We start from the raw sequence: 17,795 nt of genomic DNA on the forward strand, positions 1-17,795 counted from the left end.
GAAAACCGAGAGAGATTAAAAGTTATATTGTGGCTATATTCAATAAAACAATATATTTTAATTCACACTTCAAGTGCATTTATTAAAATCAGTACAAACCATAGATGAAGTATTAGAAATAAATATAAGTAATAAGTATATTACAAAACACATTCTTAGAGTTATAATACATAAATAAGTAAGTAGGTACATACAAAAAATATGGACTGTTCATATAAAAATATTATATTTTTTCGAAAATAATTCTTTATATGGTTCAGTCCTTAGCTTTATAATTATATTACATTTAACTCTATACATTATTTGTGATACATGGCATCGATTAGGTATTTGCTAAATCAAATTTGTACTTTTAGTTAAAACATTTGTAAATAATTTAGGGTGCTTTTTTCAGTGCACTTGTTAGGCATTGCCAAGGTTTATTCAAACCATCTAACTATTATTTATTTTTAGATTTCTTAAGGCAAACATTATGTTAAGATATTCTTTACCTCGAATCCGATTGTTCGTAAAATTCCAAGACACTTCTCAAGTCTTACAGATAAAGTTGTGTGTGTTATTTTGTTTCGTGCACTCCTACACTAAGCTCGATGCGCCTACTTGTCCGCCAGCTTCTTTATTATTAGGCATCACATTAACCCTTTGACCTGACAAATTATCATCTACGTGACCAGATAGACTCGGAGACGGCCCTTGGGAACTCCCATATACCTTCGTGCTGTAACCTGAATCATTATGAGATTCTCTGTCGGTTTGACTTTGAGTTTCCGTCAAATGTGTGTTAATAGCTAATGATTGGAGCCGACTGTGCAGCAAACTGTGATCTGGTGTTGGTTTCCTCACAGCGTTTGGGTTGGGTCGGAATCCTGAGTACATTGGTGGACGGTTATCGTAGTAACCACCGCGAAAGTGATCGTTTTGGTTGGCTATTTCAACTTCAGTGTTCTGATCTAAGTGGTCACTGTAGCAATGTGGTATTCGTTCGATTTCTCTTATAATATGGTCTTGCATCATAGCGCTAAAAACCCCTGTCTGATGATGGTGTATAGGGTTTCTGTTGCGGCCTTCGACCTGCCCCTGAGGTAAACCAGGTTCGTTATAATCGAATTGACTCTGGCACGGATGTTGAGGGTATGGGAGACCGTTTTCCTGCATATACGGCATCTGATGAGGTACTTGTCTATTGGGTATGTCGTGGAAGTAAGCGTCTTTTGGGATCATTCTTAAATCGTGAGGGTAGTTATGAGTTTGTACTTGGGGCGCTGGGGACTGAGACTTTATTGACATGGTCTCGTAATTTGGGAGAGGTAAAGTTTGAAGCAGATTGGTATTCCTCATCGGACCAGGTTGGTTTCTACTCCGTATAGGATTGTCGTCTTCATCGCTACTCTCTGAATTATTGCCATTTTCTTTGGGCGGAGTGTGAAAGGATTTTCTCGTCGGGAATGGTATTAAATTATGCAGACTGAAACGTTTGGATTTTGGTGGTTTATCTTTCAATATTGGTGCTGGTCTTAACGGCTGTTGTGGCATTTTTAAGATAACAGGTTTTGTTTTAATTGGCACAGTTGCTTCCTTTTCTGTTACTTTTCTGGGTAACGGATTTCTTTCCGGTGATATGTGTCTCTGTTGATGTTCCACCTGAGCTACCAATTCTTGAACTGATCTACGAGGTTCCCTCTCTTTGTTGCAGTCTTCCCTGTAGTCAGGTTGTTTAGAAAATTTTATGTAACCATCCTGAGAAATGTCCAGTGATTTTGTATTTCTTACCAGAACATCGGACATTTCTTTTTCCAGTGCCACCCGTTTTCGAATATCATCTGCTGTTCTTTGTAATACTTGACTTTTCCACGTAGTTTCATTTTGTTGGTCTATTTGACTATTTGTTATGTGTTCCTCTGGGTTGTTGGTACCTATGAAATCTGATGGATGATGACTGCTACTTGAAGATACGGCTGCCATGTTTCTGCATGACGATAAGTGTCTTTCGTTATACGGGAGGTCAGATACTGGGGATTGTGATACGGAGACTTTATTAGCTCTAACGTGAATTTCTGCTGTGACATTCGGAGAAGTACCTTGACTGCAACTTGTGTGAGGCGTGGAATGGGAAGATCTAGAACACCGACTGGGTCCGACGTCCAACTGATCACTGCTTCTCGAGTTTTTAAGCAATTGCTTCCGTCTTGGACTTCGAGGTGATTTACTATCTAATTCCTCCGTACTTTTAGATGTGGCTTTATATTCCAAATCTTTGGCTATATTTTCACACTGCGCCATGTTTTCATTAAAACTCTTAATAATTCTATTGACATTGTTCCATTCATCGTTACCACCATCTAATATTTCGAGACTTCTTGTTCTTTTTATTGGCGGTATATCTAGCGATCCTTTTGGACTGAAGTCTAGTTTCTTCACTCTTTCTGACGCTCTGAACATCATGCCCCGCGACAACCATTGCTCCAAATGTTTATGCCTCTCCTTACACAGAGCTCTTTCGGCAGCAACGAATCTCGTTAATTCTGATATTTGACCTTGAGTTTTCATTTCTAAATCTGTAACTTTCTGATCTAATTTCTCATGAGCTTTATCGATATGACGTTTCAGGTCTTTTTTGTCTTCATTGAGCTTTTCTTCCATATGTTTAAAGAACGGCGCGCAATAACACGTGTATCCGGCTCCGATTGGACCTTTCTTTATATTCCCTGCTAAGTCCAAGTAGTATTGTTCGCCTTTTTTTAATGGTTCGGTGGGTAGCGAGTTTAACTTGGGTTTGGGGAAATATTTGGGGTCCGGGTAATAGTGACATCCATACGGCGACCATTGCACTTGAGGTTGTGGCGTTTCGAAATGCACACTTTTCTTTTTTTTATCTTTGCTTTTATCTTTTTTCTTAGCGTCATCAGGTTCGTCTACAGTTCTTTCTTTGCTTTTGTCCCTGTGCCTGTCTTTCTTTTTGGATTGTTTGGCGACTGGTGTGTTAAGGATGCTGATTATTTCTTCTAAGCCTTTTCTGGTGGCGATGTCTCGCGCAGTTTCGCCTTGATGGTTCTTGAGGGACTTGTCGCAGCCTGCTTCGAGGAGGATTCTGGTCAGTTTTCGTCTGCCCATGGCGGCCGCTATGTGTAACGCCGTGTCACCGTTTTTGTTCTGCTCGGAGACGCGGCACTGCGCAGAGATGAGGATCCGAGTGACGCCCGCGTGCCCGTAGCGCGCCGCGGTGTGCAGCGAAGTGTCGCCATACTGCAACACACAATATTTACTATCAGTATACATTTTATTGAACAGTAAAAATAGATTTATACACTTTCTGGAGTCTTTATTGGTTTCAACTTTTATCACCAATATTACGCCCCATAAATGTGCATGATCTATGTTTATCGATGATCAAATGTAATCGATTACGCTCCTTAAACGCTCATAATTATTATGTGTTTTATAGACGCAATAAAATTTAACGATGTCTTTAATACTTCATTATCAGCTAATGGAGTTTTGTCTAAAGATAGTCACAACCCGACTCATATGAGATAAAACATCATTTCCGGTTATAAATACAGAGTTACGGCATACCTACTACCAACTTCGTTCTAGTGGATTCGCGGGAACTTCTATTAATACGAGTAAGTATCAGTTATCTCCACATTTCGTAAGTGCCAGACTCTAGTTCTGCGTGGCGAACACAACAGACGGGCGCTCGCAGGAATCTCCGCTAACCTCGCTATGCGGTGGGCAAAGAACCACACGGACTTGACCACTCTGCCGTTGTCGTTCATCGCCTCGACTAACACAGGCTCGATCTCGACGCGGTGAACACCACACCAACTCGAAGCCGCAGACCTAAGTGGTCCGTCCTAGTGCACCTTCTGTATTTGCAGGCGGCGTTGAGATCCACAGAAAGTGCCAACCCCTGTTAACCCACATTCCCAGGGTTAGACGCGAAGGGTGAAGGTTGTCTGCGCATCCGCTAGTCAGTAGTGGGCACGTACGTTGTTCTGCAGGTCGGGCGGCGCGCCCGCCAGCAGGATCTCGCGCGCGGACTGGTTGTGTCCGTTCTGCGTGGCGAGGTGCAGCGGCACGAAGCCGGCCGCGTTGCGCACGCGCAGGTCGCACACGCGCGCCAGCGTCGCCACCGCGCGCGAGTAGCCCTTCCACGCCGCCTCGTGCGCTGCCGTGTTGCCGTGCTGCAAACGAACGATACAAATCTTAATTAAAAGTCAACAGAAGTGCCGTAGAGATACCTTGGTTCTAGAGCTTTCTGTAACTCTTCCGAGGTATCATCGTGCTTATTCTTGCATTTACGCCAAGTTGATGGACCCGAAGCTGCACTTGTAGGACGTATGTCTTGCAAATTGTTATACGTGTACCAACTCGTAGTTGGTACACGTATAACAATTTATACTGCTTAATCTGGACGTAATTAGTGTCAGACAAATTATTGTATAGGACCTGCCTCGCTTGACGTTACTTTTCTGTCAAAGTATGTGATCAACGATCTAATGCGATTATAAAAACTGTCTCTATAGTATCGATGTTAAATAGTTGTAATCGTGTTCGTCGGTTAAAGAGCTCCGTAAAAATACCTTTCTATGTAGTTGAATGGTGTAAAAAACGGAATTAAAAAATCTCTGTTATGCAGGTCACAATGTTTTCCTTCACTGATTGAGACACGTGATATTTAATTTCTTAAAATGCACACAACTGAAAAGTTGGAGGTGGCATGTTTTGGACCGGATACAAACCTGCGCCCTCCGGAATCGGAAGCAATAATGAGTATGAAAGTTGGATAAGATACTTAATTTATTTTTATAACAACGGCACATCTTATTATGTTATCGAACGTACGAGATGCAATGTTGGAGTTTTCCTTAGCCATAGGAATAACAGGATATGAGAGAATAAGGAACAATTAATCAGATTAATAACATAATGGTATCTGAGAGACGGGTAAAGAATCAGAGGTAGTAGGATAGCAGATCCAAAATGGCAGTATTATGGCAGAGTTATTTTAACCGTAGATAAAGCGGCATACAAGGTTTCATATTCTTCTATAAGCAATGAACTGCGTCACTGGCCGACTCAGAGCGACCTGGGTCGCGCCGGACTATGAGACCTCGCAGGTCCTGACGGGTCACGGCTGCTTCCGGAAGCGCCTACGTGACATGTGCCTCAGCGAGACTGGCGACTGTGTGTGTGGGCTGGCGGAGGAAGACCTCCACCATGTCCTGTGGGAATGCGGCGAGTACGAGGACCTCCGGAGTGCAATGTTGGAATGGATTGTCAGAGAAGAGGCGGGACCAGTGTACTACCAGGATCTTGTTAGCTCGGCAAGCTAGGAGGAGTAGGAGTTCGCGCATCGGTGGCACACGAGGCGGAGCGCTCTGGACCGTTGACCACCGGTCAAAGGTGATGCATGGACCGCGGCGGGCAAGCGGATCTCAACGTCGTGTGTCGTCCAGCCCCAGAAGGGGGAGAGTGAGTATCAAGGGAGAGAAAAGATAAATTAACTTGTAGGGAGACAAGAAGGTGTCCCGAGAACACGCAAAAGCAAGTACCGGGTTCGCCCTCCCTCGATTCGGCCCAAATTACCGAGAGGTTGAATGGGCCATGGGAGGTGGTGGGTTATTCTGTAACTAAGGAACAGATGGAAACGATAGTCACCAGTCGGTCCTGCTTGTCGGGGTCGGCGCCATGCTCCAGCAGCAGCTGCAGCACGTCCACGTGCCCGTCCGCCGCCGCCCGCTGCAGCGCGCTGCACCCATTCTGCAACAAGCAACATCATCATCACCATCATTATCATCATCATCAACATGATCGCTAACGCTTCGACAACTAGAAAGACTTATGGGAATGGCATTTGCTATCGACAGGTCACGTGATCAAGATCTGTCATTCCCATACATTTTTCTAGTTATCGAAGCGGTAGCGATCGTAGAAAGAGAATCGACGTGCCACTTAGCTAGGGGGCAGGCCTCCATCTGCAGGTTTCCTCACATGTGTTTCCTTTACCATGATATTTAATTTCTTAAAATGCACATAACTGAAAAGTTGGAAGTAAATGCCCCGGATTCGAACCTACATCTTCCGAATCGGAGACAGAGGTCATATCTACTGGGCTATCAGTATCACATCTCTTACCTACTACTTGAATAGGTTTTCAAGTTAGCCCTTGACTACAATCTCACCCTGCTGGTATGATGGTAAGTGATGATTCAATCTAAGATGGAAGCGGGCTAACTTGTAAGGAGGGGGATATTTTCATCCCCCTCCACACCCTTTTCGTTTTCTACTCGATATCGTACCGGAATGCTAAATCGCTTGGCGGTACGTCTTTTCCGGTAGGATGGTAACTAGCCACGACGGAAGCTTCCCTCCAGCCAGAACTCGACCAATTAAGAAAACCACAATCAGCCCGGCCGGAGATCGAAACCAAAACCTCCGTCTTGCAAATCCACCGCGCATACCACTGCGCCACGGAGGCCGTCAACTTATGTGACTAGACCTTCCATAATTACCTTTGCTAGGAACATGAGCAGACAATTAGATTTTATAAAAAAAAAGGTCTAGCCATGACAGGCTCTTAAGCACACTAAAATTCAAGCTGAACATTCTTTCTGACATAGATAGCATACTTTCTAACGAGTTGTGTGTTGAAAAAATGACTTCCCGCCACTAGTTTCAACACAATTACGTATATAGCGATTAAATAACAAATAATGGGATATGAAATGAAACTTTTCTGGTCATTAGCGTTTACGGTCTCGATATAACGGGAAATGAAGACAATAATTACGTAAGCAGCCCACTGCCTATCGATACACCTTGCGTAATTACACAGTACACAGCATAGCTGAGGGGACGTTACGAAATGTCACTGTTGTGCGCTATAGTACGTACCAGGGGCGTAGCTAGTGACGTACCTATCAACCGTATCAATGAACGGCCTCCGGAATTCAGGGACCCCTTACGCGTGAAAGCAAAATTTTTTATAAAGTAATCTAAACCTTTAAAAAAGTAAAAAAACAATACATTATGGTGAAATAGTTAGGGTAAAGTAAAAAAGATTTTACTTGCTGCTCGTCTATTGGGCCACCAACTAATTTTGATCCAGGGAGCCTTTAATGCACGCTACGCCACTGGTAGGTTCGTCAGTCAACGATATTTTAAACTAGAGATAGGGCACTAGCATTAAAACTGAGGCGGACAAATGTGTAATAAATGTGTGATCCCAGGACCAATCAAGGAAGAATCAAGAGATTCGAAACCACAGAAGTTAACTACTGGATCAGCATTTGTTCAGATTTGAGTTTGACTCCTTATTGAGCCTTCAATTACTTAGGTACAAGTAATTATTTAACCGTTGTGCTGATGCTTTTAATTGATACGAACGGAATGCTTCTATAGGCAAGTTTATAGTGTTTCCTGTTCATTTTATTAATTCATTCATGCTTTTATCTGATGCAAATGAATGTGGTAGCCACTAGTGCTGGATTTTATTATTTTTACTACTTTAGTTGAAATGTACGTACTATAATGCTGGAGGCAGATTGACAGCCTTGCCGCAACGCAACGCAGGGAATAGGGATGATACAGTTTTTTAAATTGTCTATAAATTAAGAGAATGCTAATAGTAAAGCAATTTTGTAAAAGTAACAGGGTACCTGCGATCATTACTTTCGGAGCTACAGGGATTTAAAGGCAGATTTGCGGCGCTGCCGCGGATCCCTGAAAAACGCCCTATACAAAATGGTACGATCTTATGACGTCGTAGGCAATTAATGATCGTTAGATTTGTATGGGCGTTTAAACAAAATTACTAATATCTTTGTTATTTCTGCGTTTATGTTTATAGTTCAAATATTAAAAAATGTCACGTTTAATGTAAGGAAGCTAAAAATGTATGAATTTTCATCTAATTACGATAAAAGATTTTTAATAGATTTTGAAATTTTATAATCTTATTTATTTTGCGAATATCCAGTCAATCTTTGCTTTTTATGTATAAATTAGTTAACATTGACCTTATTTACCCGAATGTATCATAAAAATCAATATATTCAAACCTAGTCATCATCCCCATTGCGCCTAAAACATGAATAGCCTTGCAAAAAATGTTTTAGGCATGTCCCTAGTAACTCGTAGTTACCAAAATGGCTTATAACTTGTACTGTACAGTCTGAGACACTTATTCGTGTATCTAGGCGCACGGCAGTGCGCATGCCAAGTTCCAGCAACAGGCCGTCTGTACACGATTAAGTATAGAGTAAGTAATTTGATGTCTACCGCCTTACGATGGTATCTATAGTAAATACCTTCAAATTATGTTTTATGGGCTACTAAATAAATAAACTTTGGCTGAGTTTGTTGTGGGCTCTTCATCAATCGGAATCAAGGCGCATTAGGAAGCCTCGTAACTTTAATTTTAAGTTTTCGACTATTATTACCACCATTAGATTAAATTAAATTATGACATACTTAATCCTGACTTTTCAAAAGTGCTTTTAAATTAAGCCTAATTGAAATAAATTAATTTTGAATTTTTTTACTAGCCTGCCTGCTAGGACGCCTGCGGCTTCTTCCGCGTGGAATTCAGTTTTTCACAAATCCCGCGGGAACCATGCGTTTTTCCGGGATGAAAATATAAGCCTATGTGTTAATCCAGAGTAAAATCTATTTTCATTCCAAATTTTAGCCAAATCGCTTCAGTAGCCGCAGCGTAAAAGAGGAACAAACAAACTTACACACAAACTTTCGCCCTTATAATATTAGTGTGAAGTGTGATAATTTAAAAAGATCCATACTTGCCTAGGTAATTTATTATAGTGTGTTTACGATCAAAGTCGCAGGAGTTCACTATTTTATTCATAGTGCTTTTACAGTACTATGTAGGACTTGAATTATTTATATTTTATTCATAAACCATGTTTAATCTACGCATTTATCATCTAGCTATGTAAATTACAAGCAGTGGCGATTACCGCCATTTTTAACGCGTCAAAAAATGGCCTACGCTTACGCTGCGACTTCGTGTTAATTATAAAAATTACGAATAAAAAATATGGAATGTCACTTACAATGTGCCTCGACGAGCTTATTACCACGGGGACATTAAATGCCTCCAATTCAAATTAGTTCTGAGTACCTTAAGAACCTGTAGTGTTGTTGTTTATGTCAATGAGATGTTTTCTCTAGAGTCGTAAATAAATTAAGCTAAAATAAACGACTAGGTGTCTAGTATTTACGTAAAATATGATTTAGCGGACGTTATAGTGTTTCTAGGTATATATTGTTTTTAGTATGCAAGTTACCTCTTTGTCATAATTACGAAGATGCAGCCTATGAAAACGGTTGAACGGTTAGGTACTTCAAGATTCCACTACCGTAGGTGGCAAGTTATGCGGAAGTTGGAAGAGTATTGAACGAGAAAATGTCGCCAAGTTGCTACAAGATAACAAGTATCTCACTTAGCTTTTTATTATGAAATTGATGAACATAATCTCAGTTACCGACACGGTAATAGAACCTGAGTTAAAAAGATAGATTATGTTTGCTTTGAACGTCTATTAATCCTAGAACGCACGTGAGATAAAACGTAATAGATTTTAAAAAGATTAAGACGAGCGAATGGATTACGGTTTTTCCTGTTAGTAGACTTTTACTACTAACGCTTCAATTTGTGATCTACTGAATTGAATGAAGGCGGTTTTAATGATAGGTGTCTTTTTGATCAAAAAGTTAAAACACTTTTAATGCATATTGATGCCTCTAGATGTAATAACATATCAGTGACGTGTATAGTAAAAACATGTGAATGTGATTAAGTGCATCAGTTCGTTTTATTGCTTTCATACTAAATTGCCAACTTTACAGCTCTGCAGATAAATAGGTTTACCATTACAATAAACGTTTCTCATTAATCGTGCACTCTTGGCAATGTGGTCAGGGATGCTTCTTCAGATTTAGCGGTTAGTTGCGTTGTCGAACGTTCGAGATTTTTAGGGTAATTCATAAATGACGTCACATTGCTGTGGGAGGTCGAAGTGTGACACTGTGTGTCGGCGGAATGGGAAGTGACATCACATTTTAAAACATACCTATCTACCAGCCGGTTATGAGCCGTTTGAAAAATGTTTTATACACAAACAACTTCAAAATAATGTAAAATCTTGATAATGTCTTGCTGTTCTGCGGTAGAAGGGAGAAGCAGGAAGCTTTTCGGAAGAAACGCTTAAATAACACAGATGTTTTTAGTTTTTACGCCCGTAAAATCTGACGATTGTTTAAAGTTGTTGTGATTTTACAAAAATGTTCTGTGGTATGAGGTTTTGAGAGATCCACGGCACCTCCACAAAGATATCTTTTATCTTCGAAAGTACTTATTTAATCGCTGATACACTGTTACTACCACAAAATTACTCTACTGTTAGCATACTTTTAATTTACCTACATACAATAAAAATACAAAAAAAAAAATACCGGATCCCGTCTAGACATTCTAAAACATATTTTTTTGTCAATTAAAATTAATTAACGTCGACCGTACATTCTCCATCCCGAAGAATAACCTTTTTCAACGGGAACCCAATTTTGGAGCTTTTATGATAGATATTAAAATTAACACCAGTGTGTTTATTGTGTTAATCTGTGAGTTTCGCGCTTCGCTTAATGAAGTAGCTGTTAATAGAAGTTATTTGTTTTTTGGAGGAGCGGGGAATATTTTGTTATGTAAAGATTACTTAACTGACTCGTTGGTATAGAGGTTAAGCTATGTAGTCTCGGATTACGAGGTCCTGGGTTCAAATCCTGGGTCGGACTATGGATCCTACTGATCTTTCATTATTTATACGTAGGGTGGTAACTAGCCACGGCCGAAGTGTCCCACCAGCCAGACCTGGACCAATTAAGAAAATCGCAATCCGATCAGCCGGGGATCGAATCCAGGACCTTCGTCTTGTAAATCCACCGCGCGGTATCAACACTCTTACATACATGTTCAAACACTTATTTATTGTAGAGTCAGGCAGACATCAGACATTATCGTAAAAAAAAGCTACATTATTAGCTACAGAATTAAAAAAAAACACGCGTATTTTTATTCATCTAGTACGAGTTATGTGTTCTAAAGGCATATAGTTTCTTTTGTCGGCATGATTGAATCAAAGTCACAGAATCGGTGACTTTGGTTCTACTTTCCCAGTGAGTTTAGCTAAAGTGGATATGGATGGGGCATATAGTTTAAAGAATCGATAGGCGTTGGGGCCCCAAGGTGCTGGAATGGTGACCCTGCTCTAGAAAAAGCAGTGCTGGTCGACCTCTCACTAGGTGGACCGACGAGAACAAGTGGGTAACAGAGAGAATGCTGGCGCTTCGAGACCGTGGTGTAAAAAGTCCTTAAAAGAAGTCTATGATCCGCAGTGGCAGTGTCCATCAATGAAAAAAGTACTAGGAACTTTCCAATCACTGCTCAGGGTCTGTAGCCAAGTGGTACGTCGATTCTCTTTCTATACGATCGCAAACGCTTTGTAAATTCAAAAATGTACAGGAATGACATTTGCTATCATTAGGTCACGTGATCAAGTTGTCGATCGGATCTGTCATTCCCATTCATTTCGTTAGTTTTCAAAGCGTTAGCTTTTGTAGATAGAGAATCGACGTGCCAATTGGCTACATGCCCAGTTGCGTCACTATAATAAGCATCTAAGTAATCTAATAATCTCGTACAAGCAGTCAAAGTATTTTGGACGCCTAACAAGCCACAAATCTCCGACACCTCATTACTTTAACGGTCGTAATACATTCGGGTGGTTATTATCTGAACTGAGACAAACCAGTGGGTTTAACTCATTAGTAATTAACTGGGCGTGGGTTATAATATTTATGGGTTAATTTGAAAGTTACTTTTATTGGGATGCTTTAGCTTGGGGTCAAATTGTGAGGACTCAAGTTCGTTTACTTTTCCTGTGTTGTTGGGTTATGTTCGAATGTTGATGAGTTCGGAAAGAACTAGGTATAAGAAATTATTGTAAATCACAACAATATGCTTCAACGCACCACCTGTGGCACCACTTAAGACCGACAAAAAGCAGTCTTCGTATCTATAGCTACGTACAAAGATTTCTACTATTAGAATACACAACTCGACATTGTAAACAATATTAAGATATTATTTGTTATAAATAACTTTCTTTGTTTACTATGCGACTGAATGAAATTAAGACAATGTTAGTTTTGACGGGATAGTGACATATCTAATAGTATAAAATCTTTGGCTACGTAAACATACGATGAAGAGAGCAGGATACGAATGTCTTCCTTATCGCTAAGTAACGATTTCTTCCAGGCAACCTTTGCTAAGGAAAACTTGATTTGTTGTTTCTTAATAACAAGTATATTTTTCTTTCAATATTAGCTTTACAGCTTTGGCTTCTGGCCTTTGCGAGCTTGCAGTTAAAATACATGCCGGCAATAACGCAGAACCGATGTCCAATACGTGAAAAAAAAGCAACACACACGTAAACCGGTACAAGTATCCGAACTAGTTTTTTAATGATCCCGGTTCGCTCGATATGGTGTCGGTTGCGCCTAGATGACAGATGGATAAGCGGGTATCGAATAAATTATTGTACAAAGTTGAGAAATGTGAGGCTTGAGTAAAGGGATAAAATGTTGGTCAATCGAAAGCTAATCACGCGACACTATGCGACCTTACAAACGAATATGAAGCCTCAAGAACTCCACCTTAAAGTCAAACTCAAAATCAAAATTAATATTTTTTTTTTTGCTTAGTTTACAAGCACTTTTGAATCGTCAATATTGACTGTGTAAAGACTACCACCGGTTCATAAGGCAGACCGACAAGAATCTCAACAGCTGTTCTTTTAAAAAAATCAATCCCTTTCTTCATGGGTTCGATCCCTGTTCGCTGTACTATTGTATTGTACTATCCACTCCTTACATTTTACGACTAATAAGAGAAGAAAATAATGGACACATTAGCAAAATGGCAAAGATTATTTAAAAAAAAAAACCAAGAAATAAAAAGAAAATTCAAAAATATGTACACAGTCTAAAAATGCCTAAATGCGTTTAAATATTATTCTATATTTTTTGCACGATATCATAAGAAATCATGTTCCAGAAGCCAGAAAATTAACATCATGACAACCTTAGCTATAGATCTTAATTAAAAGTCTCAACGCTCGTTACCGTTAAAGGTTTTTTTTTCCAGTATTTTTCGAAGGTTTGCCAGGAAACTAAATGATTGGCGACTGTTGCAGGGATAATAGCTACCACGGTCACAGAAAACATATGTATCCAATCCAAACATTATACTTTTCTACTGTGCACCTTCACCTATGCAGGAGAACGAAACTTACAGATTTTATAAAATGAGAATGGTCTGGCTACTATAGACAAATTATTGTTTTAATGATAATAATTATACCGGTAGTCAAAGTTAAATTATATTGTATAATTTCGTTCCTAGTAGAACAGCTGAATTATATCGAATATAAAGTAATTTATTCAGATTTCTCTTACTTAAATAAACTGTTATGCAAACACGCCGGAAATAATCCGACTTTTAGAGACCATCATAAAACGATAAGTCGACTTGCGACGACTATATAAATATACCTACCTACTCACAAATCAGTAATCTGTTTTTATTTGGACAGTCATAACTCATAGCATAACGACTTAATAATACACCTTACAACGTGAAAGTACCAATGTAGGTACTTTTTAATAATTTAGAAATATAAAAATAAATCATGTTTTCTTGAACGAATTTGCGCAACGTTATATGATTATCGTTGAATTTGGGCCAATCTGAGCGGATATTACCAAAATTAAATCGATGTTTAATCGATACATATCTACTTATTTTGTAACCTAAGACCTTTCATCGTTGTATAAATATTTTATAAAAAAAAAAATTACAACTGACTTCAAAACATAAACGTACATACCTACGAAACTAACAAGCGATAAATAACATAATATTTTTGACCTACTGAAAGTTCTCTTTGAAGAAGAAGGTAAAGTAGTAACCTTAAAAACCCGTTTTTCGTCGATTGAAAGCATGCTTTCATTGTGAAATCTAAACAACAGTAATATAATCGCCGATGGTACAATATTTTGGGAAACGTAGAAGCTGTATAAATTATTCGTGGAAGCCGTAGTCCAAAAAATCGTTTTCCCTGATTGTTGCCTCAATCGTCATTTGTCTAATTACCTGCCTTGGGTATAGTTTTTACAAACGGATTTCTTTTTTATTAAAATAAGAACATTTTCATAATTCACCTTATAATGTTACATTTTGGTCCACTGGTTCGAGCTCTGGATCAAATTATGAAATATTGGACTTTTCAACAAATTTCTAGCAGCAGTTTGGAGTCTGGAATTCGGTGATATTACACTTCCGTGCCTGGGCCTGGTAGCCAAGTGGCATGTAGATTCTTTTTCTACGATCACAAACGCTTCGAAAACTAGAAAAATGTATGGGAATGACAGATCCGATCGACAACTTGATCACGTGACCTGTCGATAGCAAATGTCATTCCCATACATTTTTCTAGTTTTCGAAGCGTTTGCGATCGTTGAAAGAGAATCGACGTGCCACTTGGTTACAGGCCCTGATGCCTCAATGTACTTACGTTAAGCCATTGATTCCGGTGAATACCTTTTGTGGCCACACCTATTATCGTCATAATACGATACAAATAACAAACATCGTAATGAGACGTTCGCGAAACCGCATTGGAGCGAGGTGGTTCTAAGCTCCAACTTACTCTTATTATAAATATACTCGTAGTGGGACGATGAAAGTAGTCTTCACGGTAATAACTTAATAGACGAAAGCCCAACCAAAGGTTCACTGTACGCTAATCGTTATATAGGTACAGATACTCGTAAGTAATAATTATTATGCTCAGTAATATTCTCAAGATACTCATCAATCATTCTGCGCGTCAACGCTCGCCGTGTCGATGGTGTACAGAGATGGATAGGTCGCGAGAATTCTTTAATGTATTCGTTTATGGTACAAGCGGATGCCTGTGACTTCGTCCGCGAGAAAGGAGATGGTCCAAAATTGTATGGAGCCCAGGATCAGTCTTTGTACCCTAGCCAAGCGGAAATTAAAGATTTTTTTTTAACTATTTCTGACTATACAAATCCAACTCCCAAGAAATGCAACACTGATACGGGTAATGATGGCGGATTGATGACGTTCTCAATGCAGCAGTCGATTTGACGTTTGCTGTCATTCATAGTTGCTTTAAGGGCGCCATCTTGATTTAACTCAAAAACTTGGGTTTTAACTTTATTGGTTTCTTTTTATTTAGTTAGATTTAATCACTTATTTAAATTTTAATAAAATCCTTGTGTTTTTTAAACCTGTACAAGAGTAAACCTGAAATGGGCCGTCTCCTTTGGTTAAAACTTTTGAACACCATTACACAGTAGATACAATTTTCTTTAGTCAATTAGTCAATATTATTTCATCGCCATTACAGGGCCAGCCGTGAAAGTGGATATGACCTCTGCCTCCGATTCCGGAGGGTGTGGGTTCGAATCCGGTCCGGGGTATGCATCTCCAACTTTTCAGTTGTGTGCATTTTAAGAAATTAAATATCACGTGTCTCAAACGGTGAAGGAAAACATCGTAAGGAAACCTGCATATCAGAGAATTTTTTTAATTCTCTGCGTGTGTGAAGTCTGTCAATCCACATTGGGCCAGCGTGGTGGACTATTGGCCTAACCCCTCTTATTCCGAGAGCAGTCTAGTCTCAGCAGTGAGCCGAATATGGGCTGATAACTACTACAGGGCCAGCAGGCTAGTTCACCATTTATGACGTATGCTAGTTGACATATACGAAATTGAGATTCTATGCAATAAATATCATTCGGTGCCAGTGGCGTAGCGTGCCTTAGTATCAAAATAAGTTGGGATGCCCAATAGACGAAAAATATCTCTAGTTTTTGATTTAATTCTACTATAAAGTATTGCTTAGTTAGTGTATTTATACTTTTGTATTTCTGCAGGTTTTTTTACGTTTTTTTTACTGGGAAGCACCACGCAGATTATGTAATATGGTCGATTAATTTTGGCAAATTTTTGCTTTCACACGTATAGGGCCCCTGTAGGCCAAAAATGCAATCAGTAAAATTTTTGTCTGTCTGTATGTTCGTTATAGAAACAAAAACTACTCAACGTATTTTAACAAAACTTGATACAATTATTATTCATACTCCTGGGCAGGTATTGTATACTTTTCATCACGCTACGATCAATAAGAGCAGAACAGTGAAGCGAAATGTTTGGAAAACGAGATGAGTTACTCCATTTTTTAAGCTTCCGTAGGTAGGGTAGGGATAGTTGAAAGTTCACATCGATTTTCATGCGGACGAAGTCGCGGGCGTCTGCTAGTGTCTAATAGTATAAAGTCACCGATTATTCCCGTAAAAGATATGTCATAAACAGCTCTACTCTCTACGGTCTACGAATTCAAATTCAAACGAGTAGCCCGTAAGCATTTGAATTAGTAACGATATGATAAATCATCGTGCTCCACCTTTCAACTGTTTCATTTATTTTGATAGATCGCCGCGTAACTCCGCGCGCCCGAGTAGTGATGTATTGAGCTCTCGATACAGTCTGAGATGTATATCGATTTATTATTCATACATTCATCTTATGGTTCTATGCGACGACATTTTATACTATAAACATGTTACGTCCTACAATTTCACCACAAAAGGTGATCCGAATTTAGCAACTTCACTTAGTGCACATGTACAATTTTGTGTTTAATTCCATTATATATTTGTGTATATACAGTTTTTTCAGTTCCTGAACGCACAACTCAATACTTTATACAATATTTAGGTGGTTATTAGATATTATCTACATACTTTTCGCCGTTTACTATGCGACTCAATGAAATTAAGACAATTAGCCGCTTTAGTTCGTTTGAATTTCACACACTAGTGACATATTTCTAATATAAAATCTTTGGTTCTATGGATTATAATGCTCGGAATATATGTGTACTTGGACATGCTACAAAATAAAACAATTTTAATTTAAATAATTAATTGATACAAGTTACAATTAGAATTGTTTATAAAGTCGTTATTCAAGATTGTACTCATTCATGACATAGATGAATTTTAACGTTTTTTGTCAGATATTCTCTCTATTATAATAGAAATATCTTCGGATGACTTACGGGAATCTATTTAAGAACCATATTATATATATTAAGTATATTATTACATCTTCAAAACAGAAAAAAATGCATCATATTCAGTTCATTCGTTTAAAAACTATGCTGCCAAAGATAGACATAGGCAGAAAGTAACGTGCATTAAAAATTGCCTATCAAATAAACAAAATTGTATTTAACAAATAAATTATAATAGCATAATTAGGTGCAATTTTTTATTGATTTTACGATTTACGGATTACGTATCGATTTAACTTTACCTACGGAGTCATTATGTATGTCGGTTAAAGTATTCAAAACATGAGTTTTGGCCAATGATTTTTCGTTTTTGCGATCATCTAACATGATCATTTCAACAAAACTTAATGAAAATAGAAGTAGCTTTACGTATCATATTACACCAATTAAACTATGAAACAACATTTTTTATTTTTATTTATTTATGTAGCACATTTATCAGTTAGATTGCGGGTTTTTGATGAAAGAAAACATGTTGTGATATTAACATACCTACCTAAATAGATACATGTTATCACAAACGAAGTGGCCGATGCATTACAAGCC

General features: G+C 38.7%; 1 protein-coding gene across 1 annotated transcript in view; it reads right to left on the reverse strand.

Moving 5' to 3' along the window:
- Positions 1–55: 55 nt before the first annotated feature.
- Positions 56–17,795, reverse strand: part of LOC112044082 (uncharacterized) — a 63,746-nt gene continuing 46,006 nt past the window's right edge. The window contains exons 3-5 of the mRNA XM_052887236.1: positions 5,662–5,763; positions 3,990–4,184; positions 56–3,243 (exon numbers count right to left, since the gene is read on the reverse strand). Coding sequence (XP_052743196.1) covers positions 577–3,243; positions 3,990–4,184; positions 5,662–5,763 — 2,964 coding nt within the window. The 3' untranslated portion in view covers positions 56–576. The remainder of the gene's footprint in view (positions 3,244–3,989; positions 4,185–5,661; positions 5,764–17,795) is intronic.

The sequence above is a fragment of the Bicyclus anynana genome, chromosome 19 (assembly GCF_947172395.1).
Source record: "Bicyclus anynana chromosome 19, ilBicAnyn1.1, whole genome shotgun sequence".
NCBI classification, from domain to species: Eukaryota; Metazoa; Arthropoda; class Insecta; order Lepidoptera; family Nymphalidae; genus Bicyclus; species Bicyclus anynana.